The sequence below is a fragment of the Phaseolus vulgaris genome, chromosome 2 (genome assembly GCF_051622355.1).
Source record: "Phaseolus vulgaris cultivar YP4 chromosome 2, ASM5162235v1, whole genome shotgun sequence".
In the NCBI taxonomy this organism is placed as follows: Eukaryota; Viridiplantae; Streptophyta; class Magnoliopsida; order Fabales; family Fabaceae; genus Phaseolus; species Phaseolus vulgaris.
Window position 1 is genome coordinate 27,042,914 of NC_143499.1, and position 20,938 is coordinate 27,063,851.

At 32.7% G+C, this 20,938-nt stretch overlaps 4 protein-coding genes across 7 annotated transcripts; all 4 read left to right on the forward strand.

Annotated features, from left to right (window-relative positions):
* The first annotated feature begins 1,822 nt into the window (after window positions 1–1,822).
* On the forward strand, window positions 1,823–5,617 carry LOC137811150 (Replication factor-A protein 1-like protein). Its single transcript, XM_068612773.2, has 2 exons — window positions 1,823–2,353; window positions 3,110–5,617. The coding sequence occupies exons 1-2, from the start codon at window positions 2,076–2,078 to the stop codon at window positions 5,430–5,432; spliced, it is 2,601 nt and encodes an 866-aa protein (XP_068468874.2). The 5' UTR covers window positions 1,823–2,075; the 3' UTR covers window positions 5,433–5,617.
* A 2,915-nt stretch (window positions 5,618–8,532) lies between these two features.
* On the forward strand, window positions 8,533–11,146 carry LOC137811151 (zinc finger B-box protein). 4 transcript variants are annotated; one of them, XM_068612774.2, is made up of 4 exons: window positions 8,533–8,665; window positions 9,446–9,605; window positions 9,701–9,994; window positions 10,344–11,146. In XM_068612774.2, exons 2-4 carry the CDS (start codon window positions 9,465–9,467, stop codon window positions 10,986–10,988), a joined length of 1,080 nt encoding a protein of 359 aa, XP_068468875.1. In that variant the 5' UTR covers window positions 8,533–8,665; window positions 9,446–9,464; the 3' UTR covers window positions 10,989–11,146. The 4 variants fall into 4 exon arrangements, with proteins under 4 accessions (XP_068468875.1, XP_068468877.1, XP_068468878.1 ...); XM_068612776.1 differs by having other exon boundaries at window positions 8,616–8,665; window positions 9,483–9,605; XM_068612777.2 differs by having other exon boundaries at window positions 8,628–8,876; window positions 9,483–9,605.
* Window positions 11,147–13,276: 2,130 nt separating this feature from the next.
* Window positions 13,277–15,095, forward strand: LOC137811153 (uncharacterized). The gene is made up of 3 exons (XM_068612778.1): window positions 13,277–13,514; window positions 13,838–14,124; window positions 14,816–15,095. The coding sequence occupies exons 2-3, from the start codon at window positions 13,860–13,862 to the stop codon at window positions 14,893–14,895; spliced, it is 345 nt and encodes a 114-aa protein (XP_068468879.1). The 5' UTR covers window positions 13,277–13,514; window positions 13,838–13,859; the 3' UTR covers window positions 14,896–15,095.
* A 2,829-nt stretch (window positions 15,096–17,924) lies between these two features.
* On the forward strand, window positions 17,925–19,262 carry LOC137809296 (uncharacterized). Its single transcript, XM_068610428.2, has 3 exons — window positions 17,925–18,160; window positions 18,232–18,943; window positions 19,101–19,262. The coding sequence occupies exons 1-3, from the start codon at window positions 17,925–17,927 to the stop codon at window positions 19,260–19,262; spliced, it is 1,110 nt and encodes a 369-aa protein (XP_068466529.2).
* Window positions 19,263–20,938: the final 1,676 nt, after the last annotated feature.

Consider the following 20,938-nt stretch of genomic DNA (forward strand, 5'->3'; position numbering starts at 1 on the left):
TATTATTCATATATTTTTAAAAAAATAAGGATAAATTTGTAAACTTGTATTTTACATATTTTTAAAAAATTAAAAGTTTTCACGTAACCATCACATCATTCACAAAATTCAATAAATTTTTTTCGCAAATCTACTCTAATATACTCCAATCTAAACAATCTTACTCTCCTTTCAAATCACTCCAAATCTCCTCCCCAATCCAAACACACCCTTAGCTTTTCATTTAGGGATCTTCACACTTTTAGATATTTTCAATTTTTTTTTATCTAGTTACGTGTAGTTATATATTTTAACATTAAGTCATTGAGTTTAAATAATGATATTATTACTTTAGTCTAAGAAATTCATTACTTTTTTTTACATTGTGTTTGGATTGGAAAGAAGATTTGAGCGAATGAAAATTTATAGAATTTTGTGAGTGATATAATTATTATATAAGAATTTGTTTGATTTTTTAAAAATGTGTAAAATGTAAGTTTACAAATTTATCTTTATCTTTAAAAATATTTGAATAATAAAATATGAGATATTTTTGTGTAAATTTGAGATAATTAAAATTTTATAATTTTTTTGAGCTACTGTTAACTAATTATTTTTGAAAAAATTACAATTATTTAACATTGTGGAAAATTTGAAAGATTATCATAAAAATAAAACTTTCATTTATAAATTTAGGAATGTAATAAATTTTAATTTTTTTTATTTCAACTTCAAAATAAATTTTGATGTAAAAAATTATTTTTTTATTATTATAAATACATATAAAAAATAATTTCATAAAATCAAATCAAAAGTATTTTTTTTTATTATTGTTAATATTATTATTTAATAAATTCATTTTAATTATTTTTAAATAAGTAATTTATACTTATTTTTAATTTTATTATTATTTTAAAAATTTATTTCAATTACTATTATTATTTATAACTTAGTACTTTTTTTTTATATATTATTACAATTTTAAATTTTAAATATATTATTAATATTATTTCATAGTTTTTGCACTTATATTACTAATTTATTCTCTTTTACTATTATTATATAAATACATTTATATTATTATTATATAAATATGTTATTTTATTACTATTATATTATATTATTATAATAACTAAATATATTTATTTTATAAAAGTTATAACTTAAGTTTAATATAAAATAAATTATGTTATAAACTTTATAATTAATATTTATTTTTATTTAAATTATAAATATATAATATTTTCTTTTTGTAATATACATAAAGTGTTATTTTATATTTGTATAAAAAAACAGTCAGTGGTATTTTGACTTTTTAATAATATTATGTAATTTTTTATAGCTTTCTATACATTTTTTTTTCGCTTAATACAGGGAATTGCTTGTATTCATCTATTGTAAATCATCGCTTTTAATTTTTGCAATTCAATGGAAACAAATAAAATTTGTTCTTGTTAGTTTATTTGAGTGAATAATGTTCATTTAGATTCAAATACAATATTATTATTTACCTATTTATAGTAATAATTTTGAATTTTTAACGGAAAGGATTAAGCTTTGGTCAATTAATTTTGACTGTCTTTAATCATGATTTATATGATGTTTACTACATTTTTAATGAATATCTTAGAAAGTAGAATCTTATTGAAAGCTCAGTGCTACATATACCATTCTATCTTAAAATTACAATATTTAAGTATAAAGTGTATATATTTTAATAACTAATTTAATATCAATTATAAAGTTTAAAAATATATTTGTCACTTTTCATTAAGCTGTAAAATAAATATGTAAAGGTCAGATAAGTTGCTATAAGACTCAAAGATTCAGGATATGGTCGGAATTAAAAAAAATGGTAATACCCTTTGTGGACAATTCCGAAATGAATTCCCCCGTATGCAATTCGCGGTTCCCTCTCTCTCTCCAAACTGAACCACTTATGGCGCCTTCTTTAAATTATTCAATCGCGTTAGGGTTTCACTCTCTCTCGTAACCTTCCACTCTCACTCTGCGTTTGATTCGATCCAATTTTCTAGGCTTCTCTCTTTTCGATCCTATAATTTCTCCCGATTCGGGAGAAGAAAAAGACATCAGCAATGGCTGGGTCACTGACGCCAGGGGCGATAAAGGAAATATGCGGTGCCAATTGTTCCAGTGGTTTGAAGCCGGTTTTGCAAGTTATAGATTTGAAGCTAGTGCAGTCGCAACAAGCCAGCAACACCGAGAGGTACCGGCTGGTTCTCTCCGACGGTTCCTTTTACCAGCAAGGCATGCTTGCCACGCAGATGAACGAACTGGTTCATTCCGGAAAGTTGCAAAAAGGTTCCGTTGTTAGGCTCGTTCAGTTTATCTGCAACGATGTCCAGAACCGCAAGTGAGTTCTACTTCTTGTTAACCGGGTTTTGTCTTTTTTCTTTTTTTATTTGTTTTTTGTGTTTCGGGTTTTTGAAATTTCGTTGGGAGAGAAGGTGCAATGCATTTTATATCATTGTGTGAAATTTTAGATGGTGATGATGGTTTTTAAGCGTTCAAATCCTCTTTTTTTGTCGGGCGTTTCATTGAATGATTGTGGTTAAATTTGGGTAGCGGTTCTTGATGTCGTGGACGAATGCTGAATGTCAATTGTGGATGAGTTGCAGTGTTGTTGCAGAACCCAAAATATCTTGACGTTGCAGTTCCAGGCTGTTTTTAACCTGCGTTCTTTGGTTTGGTTTTTATTCTGATGTTTCATCATCTACATTGATGTCATGCATGCATTATGTTTTAGTTTGGATATTGATATTTACTATTGCTAATGCAGTTGATGTTAGTTCGGTATTTATTGGAAGGTTAGAGATGATAGTCGTTCACGTTATGTTTTCTGTATTACTTTTGTGTTTTTCAAGACTTGATAATCTGAATGGCGAAGGAGAAAGATTTTTGGAACATGGGTGGTTATTTTTTGTGATGGTTGTATAGTTCCGTGAAAGGAAAATGCTATTACCAGATGCTTTTGTTGGTTTTTACTGTTGTAAACTAGTTGAGTGCTTTACTGCCCAGTGGGAGACTGTTTTGCTTGTTAATTATAGTTGTATCTCTTTTCATAATAGGGGTTGGCTCATGATTTGGCTGTCTATATTTTTGTGAACAGGATTATTGTTATAATTGACCTAGATGTTGTTGTGGAAAAATGTGAGTTGATTGGAGAACCTGTCGCGTTACCAAAAGATGGACCTGCAGAATCTAGCACTGGTCAATCAGGAGTCACCCCTGGAAATTCACAACCTTTGAATAACCGTTCACACTCAGGCGGCGTGACTGCTAGACCGAACATGGCTGTACCATCTCCAGATCATCCAAGAGTGAATGCCAGTAGTGTTTATACTGGTATTTCTAACTCTGGATCTAGTTATTCCAGCAATGCACCTCCTACATATCCTAAAGTAGAATCTGGAGTTAATTCTAGATCAGCACCTTTCACTGGATCTCATGGTGATCAGAGCTCGGGTATTGGTCATCCCCAATCTGAGGCTTCAAGGTCCTTTCCAAACTCTTATGCTCGTCCACCTCAGCCTATGTATCGGCAGCCATCTCCAATGTACAATAACAGAGGGCCAATGGGAAAAAATGAAGCTGCCCCCAGGATAATTCCAATAGCAGCATTGAATCCTTACCAGAATATGTGGACGATTAAAGCCAGGGTAACAGCTAAGGGAGAACTCAGGCACTATAACAATGCTCGAGGTGATGGCAAGGTGTTTTCATTTGACCTTTTGGATTCTGATGGTGGGCAAATTCGGGCAACTTGCTTCAATAGTGTGGCTGATCAGTTCTATAATTTAATTGAAGCTGGTAAGGTATACCTAGTTTCCAGGGGAAGCGTAAAGCCAGCTCAGAAGAATTTCAATCACCTTCCCAATGACCAAGAGCTAACTCTTGATATGACATCGATTATACAGCCATGCCCTGATGATGATAACTCAATTCCAAAACAGACTTTTAATTTTCGCCCCATTAGTGAAATTGAAAGTTTGGAAAGCAACACAATTGTGGATGTGATTGGTGTGGTAACTTCAATTAGTCCTACAGCTTCAATCATGAGAAAAAATGGTACTGAAACTCAGAAGAGAACACTCCAGTTGAAAGACATGTCTGGCCGAAGTGTTGAGTTAACTTTGTGGGGAAATTTTTGCAACGTGGAAGGACAAAAGCTGCAAAATATCTGTGATGATGGGGCATTTCCAGTTTTGGCTGCAAAAGCTGTCAGAATTAATGATTTCAATGGAAAGTCTGTTGGGACTATAATGACTAGCCTTCTGTTCGTAGAGCCTGATTTTCAAGAGGCTTACACACTTAAAAGATGGTTTGAAAATGAAGGGAAGAGTGTCCCAACTCTCTCTATTTCTAGGGATACATCTAATTTTCCTAAGAATGATAATCGGAAGACTGTATCTCAAATTAAAGACGAGAAGTTAGGGACTTCAGAGAAGCCTGATTGGATATCTGTCTGTGCAACTATTTCATACATTAAGTATGATAACTTCTGTTACCCAGGATGTCCTATCATGATAGGGGATAGGCAATGTAACAAAAAAGTGACTAATAATGGTGATGGAAAATGGATTTGTGATAGGTGTAACCAATCTGTTGATGCTTGTGATTATAGGTACATACTGTCATTCCAGATAATGGATCACACAGGTGTAACATGGGTTACTGCTTTCCAGGAGAGTGGTGAGGAGATCATGGGCGTGCCTGCAAAAGATTTGTATTATCTGAAGTATGAAGAGCAAGATGATGTAAGATTTGCTGAAATCATCCGGAAGATTCTCTTCACCGAGTATGTGTTCAAGTTGAAAGTAAAGGAGGAGACATTCAGTGATGAACAACGCATTAAGTCAACGGTAGTTAAAGCAGAAAAGGTAAACTATGCATCCAAATCCAGAGTTAGTTTGGAATTGATTGATAAACTCTTGACTGGGAAATCAGAAGGTACTACCACCGTTCCAAACTCTTTATCCGGTAATGCTGGACAGGGGAGTGTTGAAACTAGACAAGTAACGCCATCAGCTTATAACACAATAAAGAGTAGCACTAATAGCAGTAGAGATTTTGGGATGCCAGCAAATCAAGTCGGTCAACAGTATGGAAACCAATATGGCAATTTTGGTTCAGCAGGTGCTCCTAGTGCATATACTTCATGCACCAACTGTGGAGGTTCTGGTCATACTTCTATGCTTTGCCCAAATATTAGAAATCTGCCTGGACAGTCTTCAGGTGGGGGCTTTTCCAACAGGGCATCATATGGTGGATCAGGTGGCGGTGCTTCTGGTGAATGCTTCAAATGCCATCAACCTGGCCACTGGGCAAGAGACTGTCCTGGTTCCAGTGCACCAACTGCATCATATGGAAGCGCTAATACAATGCAGGGAAGATATGGTATTGCTCAAAACCAACAGTTTGGAGGATATTGAAATTTTTGCAAGCCCATATTTTGTGTATTTTTTGGAGCTCATTTTCTTTTGTTTCAAGTTCCTGTCATGTAAGCAGTTTCGACCTAACTCTGTATATACAGGACATAATTATGTGCTATTAGTGCGACGTTTATCGGTGCCGACAGACAATGCAACGTGCAAACCTTGTCTGTTGATTTCGACCATTTTCTCCTTTAGCTGATGCAGTTGATCATAATAGATATGCTTAAATGTTTGTTCCTTCAAAATGTTATAACCAATGATTTTCTTTATTAATTAATTTATAATTACTACCAATAAATTTTTTCATTAATATCCTTATAATTAAAATACTACGTATTAGCTTTTGCACTAATTCTGAAGGTACAAAACATTAATTGGTTCATTTTTATTTAGATAAATTTTAAATGTATACATTAAGTTTTAACAGGAAAAACGCTTAAAATTATAAAATGATGTATAAATAGCTTGTTTAAATGTTAAAATTTGTAGTACAAGAAAATAATTTAAATAGCATGTTTTAGATTCACTTTTTCTTCTTGCAAAGAAAAAGGAAACCTTCATATGCAATGGAAGTGATTTTTATTAGAGAAAGCTATTTTGGAGTTGGAAGCTAAAATTGAAACGATGTGACTGAAGAATCAATAACAGAAACGAAAATAGAGATTATGATAATAAAAAGCATTATAATTTTAATCCAATTATCCTTAATAATAAAATTATTATGAATTTTTTTCATAATAATTTAGATATATGTGTATGGGTGGAATATTATCAGATCTTATTTATAGACTTGTACTTATGAGATTTCTTCGTAACTAATATTACTTTCTAAATTAAATGAGAAATCTTTAAGAAAAAATATAAAAACCTTCTTTGATATAAAATTATTATGATAATTAAAAAATTATTTGTAATATTTTAATTTTAAAGATCATTCTTTAAAATACTTATTGAATGAATATTTAATATAACTATATACCTATGGAACTGGTAACCGTTAAAAAAAGATTCATCAATTTTAGATAATGAGTTTGAACTTTATAATAAAACTAAAACCTTGGTCAAGATAAATTAAATGTAGGAAAAAAATATTTTCTCAAGTCACATTTATGATAAATTAACTGGTTATAGTTTAATATTTGTACTATATTCTAGAACTAAGGTGATAAAATAAAAAATTTAAGTAATGTTTTTTATTGGAACGTTGAGAAGTATCAACACATTTATTTGATTAATATATTATTTACTTAATTTTAAACTTACAATATCATACAAATGAGTGTTCTGATCTTCATTATAGAGATTATTATTTGATTGTTAAATTAGATAATTTAACTTGATCAAATAAATTATTATTTTAGATTAAATATTATTATATTATTTATTAACACGTGATATATAATTAATATAAAGAAAATATTCTTGTTAAGAGAAATATAATTAGTATGAAGAAAATATTATTGTTAAGAAATTTGTTATATGTTATAATCATAAAATAGCAAATTTTATTATATATAAATAAAATATATTATAATTCTCTAATTGATTTGGTAACAAATTGTAAATGTTATTATATATTTAGAAACAATATATTTTTTTTTTTATTTTTATTGATTTGTTACATACAAAAATACTATTATCTATTGTAAAAATAGAATATATCATAATTTTCAGTTTGATTTATCAATATAAAAAATAACAAATGTTGTTACAATATTTATTTTGATTTTCTGATTAAGATAAAAATTAGTTTTTCTAAAGCATTATAAAAGCACAATAAGAGTTATATTTTGAGTATACAATTACCATTCTCTCATTCTCTTTTCATTGATGATAGCATAACTTTTTAAGAGATACTTAGAAGAAATTTTGTGCTTCTCTCTATGAAGAGGTAGATATACCTATGTATTATCTAAAAAAAAAAAATCTATTTTATGTAATTTAAATAAAAATGACATCTTTTATTTGTTCGCCCTGTATTATTATTATATTTTCCAACTTGTTCTTCCCCTAGTTTGAGTATTGTTAAATTGAATGTTGATATTCGTTCCTCTCATGTCATGGTGACGGTGACGTCCAAAAATCTGAGTTTACTGCTTTTCTCCATGCCATCCATATTCTCTTCAAATGTGTTCACAGCAATATTCATGCCATATTTGAGTCTGGTTACTATGTTGACCACAATACATGCAATATTCATTCATACTTACACCTATTAATCTTATTTTATATATATTTTTATACTGAGAAGGAGATTTGAAAGACTGAATTTAGAGTGATTTGAGAAGAAGATGAGATTGTTTGAATTGATGTGTGTTATTGTAGATTTGTGAAAATATTTTATAGTTTGTGAAATTTATGAGTTGGAAAGATTGTGTAATTTTTTTAAAAATGTGTAAAATGTAAATTTACAAATTTATTCTATTTTTAAAAATATTTAAATAATAAAAAGTAATAATAAAAAATAATTAATTTATATATTTATTTTTCATAATAATTATTATTTACTTTTATTAATAATATTATTAAATATTTAATACAAATAAAATTAAAGATAATTTTAACTGTAAATTTTTAATAATTATAACATATATTTAATATAATATATATTTAACTTTAGATTCCTCATAAATGTTTACATATTTAAAAAAAAATTAAACATTTTTATCTCGATTTCTTTACTTGCAAAATTTCCACACCCAAAAAGTAAACAAACTGTTAGTATTTAAGATTAAATATTTATAAATGATTTCATAACAATTAATAACAGATAGTAAAATAAATTTAATAAACTCTCATACTTTCCTAATAGTTTTAATATAATATAAATTTTAAATTTAACTTGATTTTAATTCAATCTTAAAAAAATAATTTATAATATATTTTTAAAATAATTTTAATATTATAAAATTTAAATTTAATCTAATCTTTAGAAACCAATTTATAATACGAGATTTGTTTCCTAACACTGATATCCATCTCATAACTCAATTATTTATTATAATAATAAATAGAATTTCTTAAAATTTAGCGAGAAATAAATAAGTAATTAGAGAATTGTGAGTAAAGTTGATTTTGTTTGTCGTACGGTGAAGTCAAAGTTGATGCACGAGGTCCACACAAAAAAAGCGGCATTAGTGAAGGCACGTGTCCTTCCTCTATTTAAAACCCGTTTCCTCCCTTCCCACGTGCCTGTGGTAGCCACACGTCATCGTAGTTCTCTCCTTGCGGTATCTCTTCCCTCTTCTTCTTCTTATTCTCGCTTCTTTTCGTTTCTCGATTTTTTCGATTTTCGATTTTCCGTAGCGTAGTTTCCTTCTCTCTATTCAATCGTTTTCATTATATATTCGAGGAGGGAAACGAATTAGGGTTCAAATTTATCAATATTTTCACGGCTCACAATTTTTGCAGTTTCCCCATTCTTCTATAATTGATCGATTGGTACGCACTAGACTAGCCTTAATAATTTTGAATTATGAATTTATTCCTGTGCATGTGTATGTGTTGTGTAGAATTGTCCAATTATTGCATGATACCGTAGCAGCAGAATGTCATTGCATAAAGATGCAGTCTATAATTTTTAATTATAGCACAATTTTATCCTATTTTTGTGATTTTGTCATACCGTGGCATTTTCATCCCTTACGTGAACAAGGAACTGTGGGGAATTCTGTTCTGATATATCTGTATTCCTATTTTAGTAGTTTAGCCTTCATGTTTTCGACTTGGTCTCTCTCTCGACAGCCAAAGACACATGTAATTGGTTGTTTAATTTAGAAGGCAATTTCTTCCTTGAAGTTTCTGTTCCCTTTGTAGTAGATTCACTGATGCTACCAGCATAATTTTCTTGATTTTTACATTTACTCCTTTTAGTTCTTTCATTTCTGTCATATATTTCATGCCATATTATGTGATTGTGAACTTTGTTCCTTGCAAAATAACGTAGATTCTCTTTAAAATGATTGGTTTCATGTCACCTGATTTATGATTTTTTTCCTTGTTTCTATAAGAAATTTTTTCACCAAGACAATGGACTTCTTTTCAAAGGGAATGAACGGGGATGGATCTGAGTGCCCTTTTGATGTGAATGACATCCAAAGATGCCCGTTTTTAAGAAACATCAATAAACCTACAAACTTCTCTTTCTTCCAAGCTAAAATCTCATCTCCTGTAAGCGATTCATCTTTGTGCCCTTCCTACTATTTTTGTGTCTCAGTTCAAATTTGAGGCAGTATGTGAGCTTGTTTCTTCATTTTAATATTTAGGTGCATGGAGCCAAGGGTCCTATATTTGAAGATGGTCCCAGTTTTGACATAGCATTTAAGCTATTTCATGGGAAGGATGGGGTGATTCCCCTATCTGAGAAATCTGACTTTCACCGTGGCAGTGCAGAAGCTGCTGTTTCTTTGCCTGCTTTCAATCCTCTAGCAGGAAGAGTTGCCACCATCAGTTTGTCAACCTTTGGACCAGGTGGCCCGTTTAATTTTGGGAATTTTTCCGAGAAATGGAAGAAGCAGAACAATTCTGAATCATCAAGTAAAAAGGAACACTCATCTCAGGTAAACATTTTTCTTTATTTTCTTTTTTCCTTTCTCTTCTTGTTTCACACACAAACACTTGAAAAAGCATGTTCGCTGAAGGAAATCTGTTGTGTCATTTAGTATTGCATCATGAAGTTAGTTTCTGGTAGTAAGAATTTGCTTTTTATTATAGGAACAAGATCATCAATAATCAAGTTGTCTATCATTTTGATAAATCTAAACCCATCTTATTAGCAATAACTTTGCTGTCAGTGTTGGCAATCATGATTTTCTCTTCGTGTTGCTTACTAATTATGTTAACCAGGTTAAGTAACATTCAAAACTCTATTTATATTGAATTTTCTTTCTCTGTTGAGCTTCATTCCAGAAGGGAGATGTATCAAAGCACGAGGCCCTTGGAAACGAATGGTTGGCAAACGGAAATTGCCCGATTGCCAAATCTTACAGAGCTGTAAGCAACGTTCTACCCCTTGTTGCAACAGCTTTAAAGCCACCAAGTGGAATGAAGTTTAAATGTCCACCAGCAGTTGTTGCCGCAAGGGCTGCCCTTGCCCGTACAGCCTTTGTGAAAAACTTGCGCCCTCAGCCTCTTCCTGCAAAAATGCTAGTTATTGCAGCTCTGGGCATGGCGGTTAACGTGCCCTTTGGCATGTGGAAGGAACATACCAAGAAATTCTCGTTATCGTGGTTTGTGGCCGTGCATGCTGCTGTTCCCTTTATAGCCATGCTTCGGAAATCAGTGGTGATGCCTAAATCAGCTATGGTACTGACCATTGCAGCTTCTATCATCGGGCAAGTTATTGGATCGAGAGCTGAGCGTATCCGTCTGAAAACAATCGCTACTGAGATGGGAAAAGTGAAAACAGAGACAGTATGCAGCATGGAAGACTATAATTCCAGGAAGCTTGGTGATATTAGGGTCAATCAGTGCAGTGCTGAAGGAATGGTCCTCAAGTCGTCAATTCCTGTGAAGAATACAGGATCTTCTTCAACTGCTGGAGTGTGTTATTGACCTATAAAGATGGGAAATGAATAAATTCAAGTTCTATTTTGAACAATGATGATGAACTTATATGTTAAAAAAATTTGATTAATGTATATAGATAAGCTTTGTGAACTATGTATAACATGAATAGAAATTTAGACATGCAACTACTTTACACGCAGAAACGTATCTGGACAATTGATCACTGAATTCTGATCAAATTTCAGTTTGTCTAGTTTTATCAATATTCTTATATTTTGTTAAAGTGCGTTGGAATCGATTACAATTTCATTTAATGCTTGAAAAAAATATTATGTTTTAGATTAATACTTTCACCCTACACCTCTCTTTGTACCAGAACTGCAAAATATAAAACCTACGGAAATGATTATGGAGGAGGGAGGAGAAGTGATCTTTTAAATCTTATGTTAAAAGATACACACAAAAAAATTTGTTAGAATTTTTTTAAATAACCATTTACTTTTAAAATATATTAACCTTTTCATAATAATACTAATGAAAAAATCATCATTAATATTAATATTTTTATATAAATAAAATATAAAATAATTATAAATTATCTAAATTATAAAATAATATTAAAATTATCTAAATACATAAATTTAACTAACAAAATTATTTAATTATATTATTCATAGAATTAAATAATATTAATTAAAAAATGAATAAAAAAAATAAAATAATCATAAATAACATGAGAGATAAGAAACGAGATATTGGATATATGATATGAGATGAGATATGAGATGAGATATGACATAGTATATGAGATGAGATATGAGATGACATATGAGATGAGATTTGTGATGACATATGAGATATGAGATGACATATGAGATTATATTTGATATATGAGATGAGATATGAGATAAGAAATAAGATTGAATATAAGATATGAGATGAGATATGAGATCAGAAAAGAGATGAGAGATGAGATATGAGAAATGAGATGACATATGAGATATGAGATGACATATGAGATATGAGATATGAAATGAGATATGAGATATGATATGATCTTAGGTGAGAGGTGAGATAAGAGATAGGAGATGAGATGAGAGATGAGAGATGAGAGATAAGAGACGAGAGATGAGAGACGAGCAACGAGAGACGAGAGACAAGAGACGAGAGATAAGAGACGAGAGACGAGAGATGTGAGATGAGAGATGAGAGATGAGATGACATATGAGATATGAGATATGAAATGAGATATGAGATATGATATGATCTTAGGTGAGAGGTGAGATAAGAGATAGGAGATGAGATGAGAGATAAGAGATAAGAGACGAGAGATGAGAGACGAGCAACGAGAGACGAGCAACGAGAGACGAGCAACGAGAGACGAGAGACGAGAGACGAGAGATGTGAGATGAGAGATGAGAGATGAGAGATGAGAGATGAGAGGTGAGATATGAGATGAAATTTTATTTGAGATGAGAGATGAAATATAGGATATGAGATGACATATGAGATTATATTTGATATATGAGATGAGATATGAGATATGAGATATGAGATGATATATGAGATAAAAAAAGAGATGAGATATGAGAAATGAGATGACATATGAGATATGAGATCTGAAATGAGATATGGGATATGATATGATCTGAGGTGAGAAGTGAGATAAGAGATAGGAGATGAGAGATGAGAGATGAGAGATGAGAGATGAGAGATGAGAGATTAGAGATGTGAGATGAGAGATGAGATATGAGATATGAGATGGGATTTTATTTGAGATGAGAGATGAAATATGGGATATGAGATGACATATGAGATTAGATTTGATATATGAGATAAGAAATGAGATGATATATGAGATCAGAAAATATATGAGATATGAGAAATGAGATGACATATGAGATATGAGATGAGATATGAAATGAGATATGAGATATGAGATATGAAATATGATATGAGATTAGGTATGAAATATGATATGATCTGAGGTAAGAGATAGGAGATGAGATGAGATTTTATTTGAGATGAGAGATGAAATTATTAAGTTTGAGAAATAAAATCTGGAATATAATTTAAAATTAAAATCCCATTCTGCAGAAATAATTCTTCAATATAAAAAATTCGTTTAACAAAAAGAAATCTAGAAACATACTATGGAAAGGAGGGTCCAGAATATATTTTTATTGGTAGCCCCATTTTATTTAAGGGTATTTTCGTCGTATCACACTTAAACCGGGGTTCAGTAATAGGGTGCCGGAAGTAATTGCCAAAAAATCCTGTATCAGATGTTTTGAAGGCCCAAGGATAAAGCCCAACGCGTTTCAGTGAATCCCAAGGAAAACCAACCTCATTTCACAGAAAATCGAACTTCGTTCACTTTGCGGTCACCGAAAACGAACTTCGTATCTCGCTGAAATTGCGCCGCTCACGGCTCGGTCTCCGCGGCTCACGTCATCGCGTTCATCTTTCCGATCATCTAGCTCGCGTTTCGCCCTCCGTTCTTGATCGCGCTCAGCCGCCGTCGCGCTCTCCGCCCGCCGCCGCTCGTGTTTTCTGTTCCTCTGTTATGCGGTTGTTCCTTCTTCTCTTTTCTGTTTATTTTGTTGAGTGCTTCCATCTGTCTGATTCTGTTCTTCTCTCCTGTTTTAATTTTTTTTTTCAGTGCAGTGAAGTGGCTGATATTTATAATAGTTTCCCGGAGTTACTGATGTTAATTGTGTTACGTATTTAATATAATTTTTTATATACTAGTAACTCTTACTATCTCCTTTCCGATCACCTTAGGAAATACTCTAGTTTCAGAACATTGATTGCAAGTCTTTTGATCCCTTGTCGTGTTAAAGTTTCTGGTTTCCCCATCAGATCCCAATCTAATGTGGTCCTTTTTTGTTTAGGATCAAATAGCTCTGGAAAGATATGGCTACTAGACGTGTTCGTTACTCCCCTCTTGCTACAGATGACAATGATGATGCTATTAATAGATCATTTGACCCACGTTTTGATTATACACCGAAGGCCTTGGATAAAGTTCCCTGGAAATCCATTGTCCTTGCACTCTTCCTGTTATTCCTTGGTACAGCACTTCTCTTTCTTTCATACTTTATCTTCACTGGTCATATGGGGGGAGAACGTTCTCAAGCATATGGTCTTTTAGCCCTTGGCGTCCTTAGCTTTCTACCAGGTATCTTCAATTCTCTCAATGTCATATGCTTTATGTATGTTAAGTATTAAACTGCATTTGGTCTTTACCCTCAGAAACACACAAACCATGCCAATTCTGTCGATGTTCAATTGAAATTGTTGAAACGGGGGATAGTGGATGCACTTCATGATTAGCTGAGAGATAATTCACAAATCATAAACTGCATAAACTATGCCGTTTGCGTTGATAAGCCTTTACAATGAATCAGTTCAAAATGTTTCGAAGAAATGTGACATACCAATACTCACCTGATGAGAATATCATTGCATATAATACCAACGAAGCATACCTAGACATTAACGTGCCATTAATACTATAGTAACACATTTCCTTATTAAAAAAGCACTTCAATGTGTGCTTCATTGATGGGAGTAGAATATGAGACGGGCATGGAATGGATAGAGGTGATCTTCATCTCTATGATTATGTTTACAGTTATGAATTAATGATTATTTCCATCATATACGGAATGATGTTTCTTGCTGTAATTTTTAGCCTGTTTTATTTGTCCTAGAGCTTCAAATGTCTCACTCACTTCGTTCACTCATAGATGCTTCTTCAATAATAAATATTAATTTAGTTTGTATCTACCATGGTTATGCACATATTAAGATATCTGTCTCGTGGATCTTTTGGTGGAAACATAATTTTCCTTAATTTCTGGATACAGGTTTTTATGAGACTCGAATTGCATATTATGCATGGAGGGGTGCTCAAGGATATCGCTTTTCTGCCATCCCTGATTATTAGAGCATTCCTGTAAACGAGTAATGGAGCTATACCTTGAAAACTTTGTAATGATCAAATTTGTGTTTAGCTAAGCAGAGATAGCATTGGAGTAACCAAGTTGGATATGTATAGAGAGTTGAGTCACAGGACCTTTGAAATTATACAAACACATGTGCTTTGACCCAAATTCTTTTACTACTATAATAATAATCTTTGTTTAACCTTTTATTTGTAAAAATAAGTTTACTAAAAGGAACCTACAATTAAATAATAAAACATATTACTAAGTTCTTTTAGTACAGTAGAGTAAAAATGAAGAAAGTAAACACCAGCTAGTTTGTTGGTCATGCTATATTACAAAAATATATTTATATGTAACAACATAATAGAATAATAGAATAGAAGCAACATAATCTTATTTTATGTAAATCATGATAAAAAAAAGTGTACAAATATACTAATAATAATAACAATAATAAAAAAATTGCGATAGTTATTATAATAACAACAATATATATGGGTAATGTAATGTAACTGTTGTAATAAAAATGATGATGAATGATAATGAAGAATATGTACATAGAGATGATAGAAACAATAACAAAGTAGTGAAAGTTTTGGCATAAACAAGAACGTTACTACTAATAAGTAACGGTAATCTCTCTCCCTCTCTCAGAATGTGTATTTAGTTTATTTTTTAACCACTTAAGGAAGACTTTTGCTTCCTACACCTCCCTTATTTGCTACATGCACCCACACATGTTTTGAATTACATTTTGCCTTTATGGCATTTTATTTTGAACGGTCTTCTCCTGTGCCAGTGTTATTCCAATGTTAATTTTGTCCTTGAAGGTTAGAAGCTGAAGAAGTCCAGTGAGGGGGTGGTGATGGTGTTTTGAAGTAGTTTAGCTTAGGGTATGTTGAGAAGGTATGAAAGGATAGATTTATTTTACTTGGTTTCGTTGTAATGGAGCAAATTGGGTTACAAAAAATTCGACATCCAGAAATTGACTTCCAAAATACACATTCAGAAATGTGTTTTGAAAACAATTGGGTTTTGGGGAATCCGGAAGTTGTGGTTTTAAACTCTGGAAAGCATATTCCAAAGAGTGTTTCTTCCTGCACCTCCATCCCTTCTTCAGCCACCTCCATACACTTTTAAAATTCTAAAATTATCCTTCAGTAAAAAAAAGATAAAAATAGAAAATTTGTTTTACCTTTCTTCACATAGTGAAAACGAAGGTGTTTGGTCCTTGGTGCTTGGTGCCTGCCGTAGTCGTGGTGATAGTGGTGCTTGTGGTGGTAGTGCCAGTGGTAACCGTGGTGGTGGTGACAACAGTGTTGCTGTGGTGGGTGGTCTTCACGACTCGTATTCTCATTTTGTCATTGTAAGGTAAGTCTTCGGTGCTTTAAACACTTATTTCCCCGGATTGGGTTAACCCACTAGATCACCGGATTGTATAATCCATGCAATGAACCTCATGTTATCCACCCCTATAATCCAGAATGTTTTTACAATCCGTAAGACAACATTAAAGTGATCCGAATTAGTTAAACCGGAGGTAAATCGGATCCGGAACAAACATACTCACTTTTCCGAATTGTGTAATCCGGTACAAAATGAACTATGGATTACATAATTCGGAAGACATTTTAGAACTTTAAATATGACTTATGGATTATGTAATCCGGAATGCAATTTGCTGTTTTAATTTGACTTATGGATTAAACAATCCGGAAGTCACTTTGAAGTTGTGAAATGCATTACGGATTATCTAATCTGGAAGGTACTATTTTATTTATGGATTACACAATCCGGAAGGGTAATTGAATGTTGTTTTTATTTTGCATACTTGTGTGAATTTATGAAAATTAGAATAAAATATAAATTTATGTTTTATGAATGAAGGTGTAAGTATGGACATGGAGGTTGGATTGATTACAAAAAGATCGGATGAAGTAAAAATGATATATATGGAAGAATTAATGAATTCTGTGCATCAACCTGAATTAGTTAAAGAGGATTATGGTACTCATTTTACAACAGATGAGGTGAATAAAATTTCATTCTATTTATGTTTATTGCTTTATAATTTGAAGAAGTGATTTTGTAATATTGTTGGAATAACTTTGTGTAGGTTTTTCCTTCGCAGAAGACTTACTTGAATGGGTCCGTAGGGTTGCTTATAGACTTGGTTTTGTTATTGTCATTATTAGGTCTGACATAGCAAATGGAAAGCAAGGGAGAAAAACATATGTCTTGTTAGGCTGTGAAAGGGGGTACAGAAAGTATAAAGATGGTTTGGAGGTTACTGTATCTGGTACTCGAAAATGTCAATGTCCCTTTAAATTGCGAGGTAAACCTATTGGAAAGGGTCAAGGTTGGGTACTTATGGTAATATGTGGTACTCATAATGATGATTTGTATGATGCATTAGTTGGTCATCCATATGCGGACAGATTAAAAGCGAATGAACATTCCATGCTTGTTGATATGACTAAAAGCATGGTTAAACCGAGTAACATACTACGCACTTTGAAGGAGAATAATACGACAACAATAAAACAAGTATACAATGCAAGATACTCATACAAGAGATCAGTTAGAGGACCACGAACTGAATTACAACAGTTAATGATGTTGTTAGACCGTGACAACTATCTTAACTGGAGTACGTGTCATGAGTCTTCCAATATTGTTAGTGATATTTTTTGGACTCATACTGATGCTGTGAAACTTTTGAATGCATTTAACATTGTATTCTTGATGGATACGACTTATAAAACAAACAAATATCGACTGCCTTTGCTTGAGATTGTTGGTGTGACTTGTACAGGTTTGTCCTTTTCTGCTGGTTTTGCATTCTTATATAGCGAGAAGGAAAGGAACTTCATATGGGCACTACAAAAATTTAGAGGGTCACTTTTGACATCGCATGTGGGGCCTGAAGTCATTGTTTGTGATAGAGATCATCAATATTGTGTTTCCTAAAGCAAGAAACCTTCTTTGTCGGTTTCATATCAATAAGAATGTTAAAGCAAAGTGTAAAATGTTGGTTGATTCTGTCGAGGCTTGGGAAGTTGTGATGGATTCATGGAGGACTATCATTGACTGTATAGATATTGCTAAATTTGATGAGTTTGTTAAAAGTTTTGAAACTATTTGTTTACCGTGGCCATTACTTGTTGAATATGTGAAGAACACATGGATTATTCCGCACAAAAAAAAATTTGTAAAGTGTTGGACAAATTCATTAATGCATTTGGGAAATACAACATCAAACAGGTAAATCAATGCCTTTACTTTGTTTAGAACATGTATAACATCTAATTGTTTTATGTTTTATACTTATACAGGGTTGAATCAGCTCATTGGTCTTTGAAACGAATATTACAAAATAACATGGGAAACTTGTGCTCATGTTGGGATGCTATCAAGCATGTTATTATACTTCAACATAACGAAATCAAGGCATCCTTTGAAATGAGTTTACATGTGATAGGACACACATTCAATGTGCAGTTGTACAAAATGTTGGTTGGCTTTGTATCTAAACATGCTTTGATTCTCATTGCTGAAGAGTTTGATCGGGTCAATGATGTGGGGTTTGATAGTGAATGTTGTGGATGTGTACTTAGACGGACTCACGAATTACCATGTGCTTGTCAATTAGCCAGATATGCTATGGGTGTCATTCCTCTTAATGAAGTTCATGTTATGTGGACGAGACTAAGCTTTTTAGATTTATCTGAATTTGATTCATCATTTGAGTTGTCAATTCAACAAGAATGGGATGTCATTCTATCCCGGTTCAAACAGGTTGACATGTGTGGCAAAGTGACAATTAAAAACAAGTTGCATGAAATTGCCTACCCAGACATGACAACATTATGTGCACCACTTAATGTAGTCAAGACAAAAAGATCCCAAAAGAGTCAAACAAACAAATTTCAGAGGTCAACAAAACGCATCCCTTCATATTTTGAGCATGTAGATCGCATCCATATTGTAAATGATAGCTCATCATCTTTGAAGACTCCTAATATCCCTTCTTCCCATGTCCGAGAAGTGCTCATAAATCCATGCATGCATAATTCGATCATATTAATTATAAAATATTTAATACAAAAAATTAAGGAATGTAACATGTGATTGCTAATTATTTGTATGGTTTCATACCTGAACAAGTGTCACATAACTGCCAAACTGCTTTGTGTTAAAGTAGGAGGCATCCCTCAACTACTCATATAGATGTGTAAGTGTTGTTGTTCCCCATGCGTATCCACCGCACATACGAAGATTGTTGAATAACAACAAGTACGAAACAGATACAGATGTGGCACTTTTATCTGCAAAAACAGTGCATCCAACCACATGCAACAAGTAAGCTCTAGCAGCACACTCCCAAGCCTCTTGAGTGCAACATTCCGCATATATATCTCGAAGCCAACTCAATCGTACGTGGACGCTTCGCACTGCCTCATCTCAGCCTTCCCACGAGCCTCCTCCACCCCTAATAACTCAGTTAAAATAGTTGCAGCTCCGTTGTACTCTAAGGGCACATACGTAGGGAATTGACCCAAAATGGGGAGGTGTAAAAGAGATGACACATCATCAAGTGTGATGGTCATCTCACTTATGGGAAGGTGGAAGGAGTTTGTCTCAATATGCCACCTTTCAAAAAGGCTGAAATCAACCCCTGTCCCCCACCTTATAACTTATATTGCACATACTAAATAATCAAGAATTTTGTATAAGAACTTCAGTCTCAGCATGAGGTATCCCAAATTTACGTAATTTCCTACCGTGGGATACCAATTTAAGTTCTCCCCGATCCTAATACAAAATTTGTATATATTTAATATAATTAAATCAATTTAAACAATAATTAACAAAAACAATTTAATTGAAGGTTTTTTCGTTCTTACCTCACCATCCCAAAACTTAATAGCAACATGGTCAGCAAAATTTACCAGCAAAGACATATCAGAAGGTCCTCCAGGAAACCCTTCTCCCTGGTCTACTTGCCTATCATCACGTAATTCTTGTTGATTGTCATTATCAATACAACACCAATTCTTTCCTCCACAACACCTTAATCTCTTCTACGGACGGATGTCGTTGGTCTTGTTCGATCATGACCTTGAGATCCACCACCTCTTGTTTTAGCCATATCTGTCATAGGTGAACCATGACACATAATCTAAAAAAAAAGTTCTTCAACGGGAAACAAAATAAACTAAACAAGATTGCATACGTGAAACTCCAAAAAAAAGTCACTTCCGGATTAGCTAATCCGAAATCCTAAAATTAATACTACTGGATTATCTAATCCGAAACCAACTTAACCAACAACAACGTAATCCGAAACATTCAAAACCACATACCGGATTATATAATCCAGAACTAATTAAACACTACCGGATTATTTAATCCGAAAACCTATGTAATCCGGAACTCACACAATTTTGAACTATTGAAAAAGACTACCGGATTATTAAATACGAAACCTAACTACACACTATTGGATTTAAAAATCTGTGTGATGCGGAACAAAGACAATGCATGCTTTAAAACAATTCCTCTACAAAGAATCCGGAACTAACATTTTCAATGTTGGATGAAGAGGCTCAATGCTTGAACAGTGATTTGGAGTTTACAATGGAAGTGAATGGTGCTCCTTTGAAGGCGAGGATGGGGGCTGCTGGGAGAGGATGAAGGTCTGTTGGTGGTTTGAAGAAAAGGAGGTGAACTGTTGGTTCTTTGAAGGAGAGGGGTGGGTGCCGCCGCGCTTCTGCTGTTGGTGAAAGGAAGCAAAGTGCTAAAACAAAGTGGAAAGAGGTAAAATTAGGTTTACTTTTAAATTTTTAATATTATTTTACTAAGGGGCATAATAGTAAAATCAAGTTTACTATGGGGGTGGCTGAAGAAGGGATAAAGGTGCGGGAAGAAGCACTCTATTCCAAAATGCAGTAGTAAGGAAAATTTTATTATGAATTTTTTCATGCGAAAGCATTTTTGTAGATTCCAAAAAAACCCAATTCAAAAGTCTTTCACAAGTGT

Bases quoted from the DNA above. Each gene is read 5' to 3' on its own strand.
- LOC137811150 (XM_068612773.2), top strand. From the start codon at position 2,076: ATGGCTGGGTCACTGACGCCAGGGGCGATAAAGGAAATATGCGGTGCC. The intron at 2,354-3,109 runs GTGAGTTCTACT...TTTTGTGAACAG, and splicing joins AACGATGTCCAGAACCGCAA to GATTATTGTTATAATTGACC.
- LOC137809296 (XM_068610428.2), top strand. From the start codon at position 17,925: ATGTTGGTTGATTCTGTCGAGGCTTGGGAAGTTGTGATGGATTCATGG. The intron at 18,161-18,231 runs GTAAATCAATGC...ATACTTATACAG, and splicing joins GGAAATACAACATCAAACAG to GGTTGAATCAGCTCATTGGT. The intron at 18,944-19,100 runs GTGCTCATAAAT...GTGTTAAAGTAG, and splicing joins CTTCTTCCCATGTCCGAGAA to GAGGCATCCCTCAACTACTC.
- LOC137811153 (XM_068612778.1), top strand. From the start codon at position 13,860: ATGGCTACTAGACGTGTTCGTTACTCCCCTCTTGCTACAGATGACAAT. The intron at 14,125-14,815 runs GTATCTTCAATT...TTCTGGATACAG, and splicing joins CGTCCTTAGCTTTCTACCAG to GTTTTTATGAGACTCGAATT.
- LOC137811151 (XM_068612774.2), top strand. From the start codon at position 9,465: ATGGACTTCTTTTCAAAGGGAATGAACGGGGATGGATCTGAGTGCCCT. The intron at 9,606-9,700 runs GTAAGCGATTCA...TTTAATATTTAG, and splicing joins AAGCTAAAATCTCATCTCCT to GTGCATGGAGCCAAGGGTCC. The intron at 9,995-10,343 runs GTAAACATTTTT...GCTTCATTCCAG, and splicing joins AAAAGGAACACTCATCTCAG to AAGGGAGATGTATCAAAGCA.